Source organism: Falco biarmicus, chromosome 20 (assembly GCF_023638135.1).
Source record: "Falco biarmicus isolate bFalBia1 chromosome 20, bFalBia1.pri, whole genome shotgun sequence".
Lineage (NCBI taxonomy): Eukaryota > Metazoa > Chordata > Aves > Falconiformes > Falconidae > Falco > Falco biarmicus.
Window position 1 is genome coordinate 3,266,609 of NC_079307.1, and position 10,456 is coordinate 3,277,064.

A 10,456-nucleotide genomic window follows, 5' to 3' on the forward strand; every position below is an offset into this window, starting at 1 on the left:
CCTGCTCCTACCTGGAGGAGCACCACGGCACTGCAGGGCAGGAGTAGAAGGGGGTTGAAGGGTCGGGCAGCAGCTGCCAACTGAATCGGTGTTGTAGAGCTGCTGCTTCCTCTTAATCCTCTCAGACCCTCTCTCCCCTCCCTGGCAGGATGCTCCGTAATAGATGTAATTAGAGCAGCGGCAGCACAAACAGTACAGCTCTGCTGATCCGTGCCCCATGTTTTCTGGCAGTGCACCTGGCTTCCTGGGAACAGATGTGATTTCCACTGTACTCCGTGAGACAGGTGGTTGTCAAATGAGATAGCTGGGGCCGTTGTCCAGTAGTTCCTGTGTCTATAAAAAACCCACCATCAGCACTCATCTGCCACACACGGGCTGGATTGTTCCGGAAGAGTTAGGAGCAAATCCAGTGGCTTATCCCTCCCTTTGTTGGGTTGTTGTGGATATCACAAGGGGCAATGGGAGAGCAGCAAGGGGCTTAACGAGGGAGGCTACATCCTTCCCTCGTCTCTGGGTATCGCGGCTGCTGTTTTGTCTCCCTGTGGGGAAAAATCGGGGTTTAAGGTTTGGATATTCATGATGGATGGCTTCTAAGGGGGGAATGGGTATCTGCGGGCCACTGACTTACAAGCTTTTGGTCTCCATACTCACACCTGGCTCCTGGACCTATGCTAAGCGGGTGTTTTCTTTGGGTAACTTGCTGGTAGGGGCGCGCAGTTGCCCGAAGCAGCCTCGGAGCAGCGGGGCCAGCCAGCGAACCCCACTGGCCAGCGCGGGGCTTTGGTCAGTCCTGGCTGCAAAAGCGTTGGGGGTTGGCACAGGGCAGCGGCCTGTGCAGTGAGTGAAATGCAGCAGAACAAGGAATGGGGAAGATGCCCTTGGGTGGGAGTGACCTGGAGTTGTCACAGGAGCTCCACAGGGTGACGTGGAGGCGGTGGCTCTGCGTGTGTGCATGGCAGGCGATGAATGCAGCTTGCTGGTACGAACAGGAGTTGATGATGTCTAAAGCGTTGGGTTGGCTTTGTTCTGTGGCCGGGCCCAGGCGGCACACGTGTGTCCTGAGCACCGAGCCCCGCTGCCAGGCGCAGTGGGGGCCACCGGGCTGCGGCGGTGACCAGCACTGGCAGCATCGTGCCTGGCTCAGCCCGTGGGGGCTGTGGGCTCAGGGCCGCTGCCTTCCCCCGGCCCTTTGCTCCGTCTGGGTGGGTCTCAGCACCACCAGCTGCCCGTGCGGCCAGGTTTGATCCCACGGATCGTGCCTTACGGAGCCGGTGCTGCGGGACGAGGCAGCGCGGTCAGCAGCACTGCGGGCCGTGCCCCCGCTGCCCCCTGTGCCCTTCGGGGCCGGAGAAGCCCTCGGGGCGCGGTGGCCCCCGGCCAAGCCGAGGAAGCCCGGCCCGCGGCTGGCATCCTGCCGCCGGCAGCTGGGCTGGGACGCGAGGTAATTCCCGGTAATTCCCGGCGGTGACCTTCAGCCCGGCGCTAAGCGGGTTAGAGGCGGCGGCCTCGCCGTGACCCCGCTGCCGCTCGCCCCGCTCGCCCCCCTCGGCTGCGCTCCGGCCGGCGCCCGAGCCCTGCCCCCCGCGCGGGCCGCGCCGCCCCGCTCGCTGCTGGCCGAGCCCCGCTGCCGGGAGGAGCCGGGGCCGGGGCCGGGGCTGGGGCCGGGGGAGGGAGGGAGGAGGTGGCCGCGCATGCCTGCCGCGGGCCGTGCCCCCCGCCCGGGCTTAGGCTGGGCGCCGCGCAGACGTTCGCGGGGCCGCGCCGCGCAGGGAAGCTGCGCCCCCCGCGCAGCGATGCGCGCTCCCTCGGGCCGGGCCGCCGAACAAAGAGCCGCCGGCTGCCACTGAGCCGAACCGAGCCGCGCCGAGCCGAGCCGAGCCGCGCAGCCACCTGCTGCTCCGCGCCCCGGCCCCTCCCCGCGCCCTGCGCGGCCGCGGCCCTGTCCGTGGTGCTGCCGCTCCCTGCGCGCCGCGGGGGCGGCCGGGGGGGCCGGCGGGGCCGCCCTGTTGCGCCGGGCCGGCGGGGAGCAGCGGCGGCGCCGCGGGAGCTGCGGGCCGGACCGGGAGCCGCTCCCGGAGCCCAACAATGGCTGCGCTGCCGAGGCTGCTCTGCGCGTCTTCGGCCGCGCTGGTGCTCTGGGGTAGGTGCTCCGCTCCCTCCGCTCCGGCCGCGCTCCCCGCCGGGCCTGGACCCCCCCCCCGGGGGGCTCCCCTCCGGCATCCCGGGCCGGGGACTCCCCTCCGGCACCCCGAGCCAGTCGCTGCCACCGGCACCGGCCCCTGAAGTGGCCTTTTTGCTTACGAGAGAAGGAAATCCCGCTCCTGCGGAGTTCGGGTGAATGCAAGGGAGTTGATACGAGCAGGGGAAATACGTTCCTGCGAAGCAGACTAAGGGCACAAAGCGCCGCTTTAATACGCGTGCAAGTTCCGTGCTGTGTCTTGTTCGTTGTTGCTTTGAAATTTGCAACGTAATTTGGCATTTAGCTGCCTCGGGGAGGATGTGCAAACCAGCTGGCCGTGCGTGCCAGTGCTAGTTTTCCGTGCACTCTACATAAACTGGAGTAAACGCTTTATCGCGATCAGTTTTTCTTCTGCAGCCGAGAGAAGGTTGGTCAGCTTTGCCTGTACAGCTCTATTCGATGCATGCGTCTGCCTACAGCCCTGGGTGGGCCGTATCTCCCTGCGCGTATCTAACTGAACCGGAGTAAAGCAGGATCCGGTAGCTGCTTCCTTATTTCTCCCAGCAAACTGGTGCTACCCGTGGCACTGGTAGTACGGGAGAATTGGAACCTGGCTGTCTCCAGGGTAGGTCCTGGGATGCTACAGTGCTGCAAGCGGGTTAATGGTACCTCGGGCTGGGGAGGAGGGAGCAGCCAGCGAAGTCAGCAGTGTCCAGTGAGCCACACTCGAGGCTTCGGAGACAGATTCGGGCAGGCAGAACCCGGTATGGGTTAGCCCAGGGCACAAACGTCGGCAGGGATTTAGTCAGAGATGTGCTGCAGCATTCCTTTTCTTAGCGAGTCTGTAGCTTCACAGACAAATGATTTTTGTCTTGTTTGGGCGGGCGGTATTTTAGAGTTGCCAGTACTGGCACCGATCAGATTGGAAGCGTTTTGAACAGGAATGCGTGTAAACCCAGTAACTCCTCCCGCTGCCAGGTTTACTCCACCCGAGCCCCTTGGTTCCAGTAGTGTTTATGAGACCTCGAGACAGGAAGGGCGGTCAGGCCTCCCTGCTTGTTTTGAGCACGTTGCCAGATTAAAACATCCAGGCCTCCCAGCACAAAGGGCGAGCTGGTCCTCCGTGCTTGGATTCTGCCTTTCTATCACACTAGCCTGCAACTGCTACTGTAACAGAAGCATGCTCCGCGTGCATGGGAGAGAATGAACAATGCCTCTAAAGTGGCATCAATTACTATGGAAAAAACTAAAGTTGTGGCAAAGCAGATACAGGAGAGGTAAATCTGCATGAAGCGACCACTCTCTGTTAATTATTATGAATTATTTCTATCTCAGCAAAGGAAGCTTGGTAAGATTTGAGACTTAACCTGTTGTCAGACAGTACTAGTAATGAATCGAATGGCTTTCCACTTTCCATCAGGTACCATGTGATCATAAATGCTGAGATGTGGATCACCGACGTCTCTCTAATTCTGTCTTATGCTTCTTCTCTGCTGATCCTTTTCCCTAGCTGGTTTTTGTTCAGCAGTCTGTGTTGAAGTTCCATCAGAAACAGAGGCTGTCCAGGGAACGCACATGAAGCTGCTCTGCATCTCCTGCATGAAGAGGGAAGAGGTCACAGCCAGCACGGTGGTGGAATGGTTCTACAGGCCGGAGGGTGGAAAAGATGAACCTGTATGTATGTTTGGTAGCTGAGCCCGTGTTTTCATAGGTCTTACTGTGAAACACAGTCCAGTGAACTCATGTGGGAGAAGCCAAAAGGTATTTATGTGAGAGCGTAAGTTTGTCCTGCGGCAGGATCCCTAAGGAAGGCTGTATTCAGGGAAGGAGAGGGACCCAAATACGAACTGAAGCTTTCTGCCACGTTCTCATTCAGAGTCCCTAGAAATGCCAGCAGGCTGGTTTTGTATCACAGAGGAGAGACGAGCTTGGAGTTCAGCTCTAAGCTGCAGATCTTCACAATTTTTGCAGCGTTTTCACCCAGAGCTTCCACAGCACCAACTCTAAGCAGTAACTAAAGTGTCTTTTCCCCGCTTAGCTCATTTCCACACTTGGGCACAGCAGGAACTCATAGCAGGAAAAACCAGAATCTGTTGTCGAGTTCAAACATTTGGGGTTGTATATACGTGAATGCCAAGTGTCCGGTTCCATTCCTTGAATACGTGAAATCTGGTGTGTGAGGAAATCAAGAAGGGAAACAGAAGTATGGAGTGACACCTGGTACCCTTGGCCACCTCTTCCTTCTTAGGACACTTCTGAATCCCAGAGCTGTTCTTTGGAGGTTAAATTGGGCTCCAATAAATCTGCAGGAGAGGAATTGCCTCTTTTTGCCTCAGAGAAAGCAGTGGTATCCTGACTGTGGGAGGATCCCTGTCAGGAAAAGGTAAAACTCGTTTTCAGAGTGAATCAGAACAGGCACCGTACAGATGAGGGGCAACTGGAATTCAAGAAAGAATGGTAAAACAGAGAGTAAGATAAAGCTTGAGTGCACACATTTCTTTCTAGCTATTTTATCTGAGTATGAAGTGTTAGGTCAGTGGTAGCGTTTCATGCTGGTTGAGCAGGGCCAGGCAAGATGACAAATATTCTCCTGCTGTCTGAGAACTGAAGGGACCGTGCTAAGGAATGAGATGGGAATTCCCTTGCAGTGACCCAAAGCCCGCTAATGAAACTGAGCTGGGGCGGGCAGTTTAATGATGGGGACTGTGGTCAGCCAGAAACTTAGAAAAGGTTAGGTCTGTGAAAGCCACCCCAGCTCTGTCCTTCTGATGCACCATTTTCACGCTGTCATATTTATCTGGCAACACTTGCATTTCACCTGAATATCCCAGGGCCTACCAAAAATGACCGTTTGTCTTTGCCACGTTTATTCTGTGGTTCCTTCTTAAGATGATCTCATGTGCAGGTTAGGCACAAAGACTTGCAATATCCTATTTTTTAGTTCCATTGCTGATCTTTTGTGTCATTGTCCACGTGTCTCAGTTTTTCAGTGCCTTGTTTTTCTGCCTCTGTGATGGAGATAATTTGGCTTTCTGTTTTGTGTAAAGTACTCTTGAGATAATTGAGGTAAAGGGTGATAGAATATGAATAGCTGCTGTTACCAAGGAAGCCACAGCCCAGAACACACATGTGTGTAGCTCAGGACAATGATGATGTTCCTTGCATATGCTGTGTTGTTGTCGGAGATAATGAGTCGGTGATTAATCAGAATACCCTTTCACATTTCCTCACAGATCTATGAGTACAGGAAAACAAACCATGAATTTCCAAGCCGCTTCAGTGGTCGGTTACAGTGGAATGGGAGTAAAGACATGCAGGATGTATCCATCAGTGTGTTAAATGTGACCTTGAACGATTCTGGTATCTACACCTGTAACATCACCCGGGAGTTTGACTTTGAGATTCACCGGCCTCTCTTCACAAGCTCCAGAGAGATCCACCTCACCGTGGTGGAGGAGGGTATGAAGGATTGGCAGAAAGTGTGTTGTGCCTTAACGCGCCGTGGGCGTCGTCATCCAGGGATGTAGTTTATTTCATTGCATTGCAGGAGAGCGGTGACCGAGCTACCAGATAATTGTGGCTGTCTTTGCCCGCAACAAACACTACACAGGGTTCAGGAGAAAAGACCTGCGTTTTGTTTGCCTGCTGCGTCCTCTTTTTAGGCTCAGAGCCGTTGTGTGCGAGTGTGGGAAGGTACAATAAGCTCAGCAGGCTGGGGCACCAGCTGGGAACAGCTGGGCAGGCACAAGAAGCGAGCAGGGGTTTCCAGTTTCTCTGCTCAGAACGCTGGCTTCTCACCAGTGGCTCTAGGCTGCTGCAGCACAGCCTTTGCCAGGGTACCCGCAGCGCCCGTTTCCTTGCTTCCACCCCCTCCCTCTTGGAACGACTCAGCCTCCATTTTGATACCAGTCTTTTGCTTCCACCTTCTCCCAGTTCCTCCTTCCCTTTGCGGTGCTGCCTTTCTGTTTGTCTTGGTTTTGCTCAGTTCAGAGCTGAAATCCGGGCTTGTTAGGAATCGGTGGGAATTCTGCTGCTTTCTTCAGAGAGGTACAAGAGCTTTTAGCCCTCATCTTTTTCTGATGCATCTTCCCTTCCCTTCTTCCCCATAAGCATCTCTGTGTTTTGATCTCTTTCAAATCACTGGCGGCACAATAGAGTCAGGTAACACCAGCGAGTAGAATACACAAAGGAAGCAGTGTGAAGGCGAGGTAGGCTAACGGTGAGCAAACGGTGAGCAGCCTGTATGAATGTGTGGGCGGCAGAGAACACAAGGCACATGCGAGCCTGTGCATGTTTGACTCAGTTGGAAACGCGCAGTGGGATTGCTGCTGGCATGTCCTGTTGGCAGCCTCGCCTGTTCCCTCTTTTTTGCCCCCTCACAGTGTAGTGGCACCTGGGTATCTCTGGCAAGGTGGGTTAGGAAGGATGTCACGAGGGTAGAAAGTGTCAGTGGAGCTGCTGTGCTCCAATAGCTGCATGTAAATGATCTGAGATTATTTTGTTTTCTTAACAGCTGGAGAAGACTTCACCTCGGTCATCTCTGAAATTATGATGTATATTCTGCTGGTCTTCCTCACCTTGTGGCTACTGATAGAAATGGTCTATTGCTACAGGAAAGTCTCCAAGGCGGAGGAGGCTGCCCAGGAAAATGCGTAAGTGTGAAATCTCTCGAGATGCTAGCGGTTCCGCGAGGTTTCTTTGCATGTCTCAGTCCAGATCAGGCTGCAAGAAGACTGAACTTAGCTACTGCACGTTTCTCGCTGCTGTTTGCTGTGTCTGAAATCATTGCAATGTTTAGGAGTACCAAAGGAGATGGTGCGCTTGCACAATGCACCAGGCAGGGAGCGTGGCCACAGCGCACGGTATGCCCAAGTGGCCTGGTTTGAACTGCACATAGCTGCTCCCCTGGAAGGGCTGCGCTCAGAGCTCTGACTCACAGACACAACTGACACAGCAGAGATGTTCCCATTTTCATACTGGCCCGTTCCCATCTTTTTACGTACTTGGCTTGGATCAGGGTGCTCTTTGGATGCAGTAGGATGGCTGCATGCGTAGGATTTTACAGTAGGGAAGACTCGGTGTCTGCTCCTGACTACGCCGAGGAGAGTTCCCTACTGCGAGCATCTTCTACTGGTGATATTTGTTACCTTAGAGATACCTAGAGGCATTTAGTGTCTCTGTAAGGGTGAACGGACCTGAACTGGTTTTTGCACTGCAGCACTTGAGGTTATGCTTCCCTCCTTCCCTCCAACTGCAGGACAGACTATCTTGCGATTCCGTCGGAAAACAAGGAGAACTGTGCCGTGCCTGTGGAGGAGTAGAGGAGAGGAGTCAGCAGAACGAACGGCACCAAGGTAGGCCATGAGGAAACCGTCAACCGCTGCTTGCATTTGCCAACCTTGCAGCCTCAGCGCGGTGGGTTCGGCGTGCGTGGGGCTGTGGAGGAAAGGTGGATGGAACGAGACTCCTGGAGTCTGGCCATGCTCCTTCTCTGGAGCTTCCCCAGTGACCTCAGAAGCAATACAGTTGGTGGGTGTAGTAATACTACTTCAGTCCCCTAATCGGCACACGTGTTCGTTTTCAGGCCATGACGCAATTACTCCTCCTTTGCCTGTTCCTGTGGAGCTGGGAACAGTCACTGTCCCCTGTAGATGGGGAGCTGGGCTCGGGACAACGTACGGGCACTGTCCCCACAGGAGGTGTCTGCTAGGGAGGGCTTTGTGTACAAAAGAGCAAAATCTAGGCCTCTGATAGTCTTGTTCACATCCTGTCAGTTATTGTACTAATTATATCGCAGTCCTCGCTTCAGTACGGTCAAACGACTCGCGCTCCAAGAGGAATTCTCTCACTTGCAGGAGCTCTGAAGACAGAAGGACCACGTCATGCCAGCCAGGTTTGAGGGGGAGCTCTGTGCCGTCGGGAGGAATTACGGGGAAGTGTAAATTCTCTTCCATTTGCCTTGGACTCTGTACAGCCTTGACTCTGGCCTCATGACTCCATTCTGAGCTGCCTGCCCATTTGCTAAAGGACTCGTCTTTTGAAGCATGCTGAGCAAAGGGCAGGGGTGTGGGCAGCACGGCTCCTTCTCAAGTTTCAGTCCCATCATCACCTTAATGGCTTTGTAAATGTTAAGTGTCATTTCTTAGCTGCTGTCACCACCACCTTTATTTGCTGAATATGCTAGTTCTCCATTGCAGAGGTCAAGGGTATGTATGTCATGTCACTCTGACCTGCAGGACTGGGAATGAGGTCATCTTAGGGTGATGCTCCGCCATACATTACAGCCCAAGCAGTCTCACTGATGTTAAAGCAGGAAGAATTTAATTAATTAGTTGTTGCTTGGTAAGTTGCTCTGGACCTTGGGCTGCCCGTGCACAGGCAGAGTAGGATGAGGACTGTAACGCATTAGAATTGTTGCAAATGCGTAGTAGGAAGGATCAGTCCCTGTGCCATGTTCACACTTGCCTCTGAAGGAGGGAACTGAGAATCTAGATCCTGAAGTACTCCTACTTTGGGAGGCCATACGATGTAAGTATAAGAATCCCCCATACCCGCCCCTTCTGTTTAGTAAGCGTCAAAATTCTTAGTTCCTTCCGTTTGCCTTGCCTAGCAGGTTTACTCCTCAAGCTGGCAGAGACACAGTGATAGGAATAACCTGCGGAGCCACGTTCTACAACAACAGGCGAGCCCGCAGGACAAGGTATGCGGTTCACCTCTTTCTGGGGAAACCCCCTGAAAGGAAGATAGCCTGGTGCGAGTAGGCAAGGAAGGCAAACGGGGTGCACAGCCCTCCCAGGAAAAGGACGGAGAGCTCTGTAACATGGTAGTACTCCTCCTTGTAGCTGCGATGGTCTTCTCATGCTGTAGTGTAGCACCACCTAGGGGAACAGGCAGAAAGCACTTACTTTTTCCTAGCTAATCGTAATTTTTTTCTTGTGAGAATTAGTCCCTGGTTTGAATAGTCAGCATTCATCGTAAATGACCCGCTGCTGCACAGGAATCGTGCTTTAAATTCAATGTTTCCTATGCAAACTTACTTTTTCAATTGTAGTGGATTAAGCAGAATAAAAATTGTTTTCTGGCCTCAAGTGTAGATCACTTGAGCTCAACAGCTAGGATTACAAGGAGGAAAAAAAAGGCAGAAACATTGGCCGGGGGTGGAATTGTACCTTAAGACAAACCGGGGGAAGGTTTGTGTTCTTCATACAGCATATAGCTGTTACATCCCTGCTGCAATGGAGCCTATACTGCTTGCAAGAGTTGACAAATTTTGCTACACTGACTGCTTTTAAATAGTTACAAAGTGCTTGTGAATCAAGGCATGCTGCCCGTCTATGGAATTTCCCCTGCTTTTTTCTGCTGCTTTTTATGTGTTGCTAAAATCACAGAAATTACTCCATTTGTAAATAAGTCAGTCGGGCCCAGGCCAGATTTCTAACTGGCAGTTGTTCAAAATTCCTTTTTTAGAGTGGGTGTCAACTTCAGTAAACTACTACAATGCAGGCTTCACAGTAGGCTCGCTCTCGAGCGCCGAGCCAAGTCTGGCAACTTGAGGGCATTTTCCAGACGAAGCACGCTTGTAGTAGTCTGGGCACCAGTTCTGTCAAACCTACTATCTAAAAAGGGAAAAGCAGCTCCTCTTCTGCTCCAGCTGGATGTCTTCATTTTCCCTAGGCCAACCTGCCTGGCCTCAGGGCAGTTTGGGGCATACTCCGAACTCTAAACCCACAGCAACAGAGGAGGGACTAGATTGTAACTCCAGAGTTTCCATCACTGACCACAGCATTGATGCCCACGGTGACGTGTAGGTAAGGTCACGTAACCTCTCACCCACTTCCACTCTCCTCCTTAGTCCCCGTGAAGCATTGATAAACCCTCTGGTGTCATAATGTGAAGTCGAAAAAGGAGTAAACTAAGAACTTCTTGAGAGCTACCTCAGGTGGTAAAGAAGGGCCGTCCTCTAGTCCTGTACCTTCCAGTATCTTACACGCATCTTCTCAAGATGCATTTTTTGGGATGTATCTTTCACTTTTCCAGTTCCTGCAAACAGATCTGACTATTGCCCTGTGTTGTTCTAGGCAGGAGAAAAATGGTGTGTAAATTTTGCTCAAGAATCTCCTAGGAAAAAATAGAAAAGACAGAAATCTGGGATTTTTCACAGGTGGTGTTCAAGGCAGGCTGTGTCCTGGAAGAGATGGTCCTGACTGGTCTCTGAAAAGACTCTCTCTGTATTTGAAAATGACAGAAGAGACTTTAGAATAGGCAGGATAATAAAAA

The 10,456-nt window shown here is 53.0% G+C and overlaps 1 protein-coding gene across 5 annotated transcripts in view; it reads left to right on the top strand.

The window, feature by feature from the left end:
* The window catches only part of SCN3B (sodium voltage-gated channel beta subunit 3), a 55,760-nt gene extending 45,304 nt beyond the window's left edge, over positions 1–10,456 (top strand). The window contains exons 1-8 of one of the 5 annotated variants that reach the window (XR_008819124.1): positions 1,664–2,140; positions 3,690–3,853; positions 5,413–5,638; positions 6,693–6,831; positions 7,437–7,533; positions 8,035–8,707; positions 8,793–8,879; positions 9,854–10,456. Coding sequence is in view for 2 of the 5 variants with exons in the window: in XM_056322729.1 (XP_056178704.1) it covers positions 2,086–2,140; positions 3,690–3,853; positions 5,413–5,638; positions 6,693–6,831; positions 7,437–7,500 (648 nt within the window). In the remaining 3 variants the exon portion in view is untranslated. Of the gene's footprint in view, positions 1–1,663; positions 2,141–3,689; positions 3,854–5,412; positions 5,639–6,692; positions 6,832–7,436; positions 7,534–8,034; positions 9,689–9,853 lie in introns of those variants that run through there. The other 4 variants (XR_008819122.1, XR_008819123.1, XM_056322729.1 and 1 more) reach the window with 4 other exon arrangements.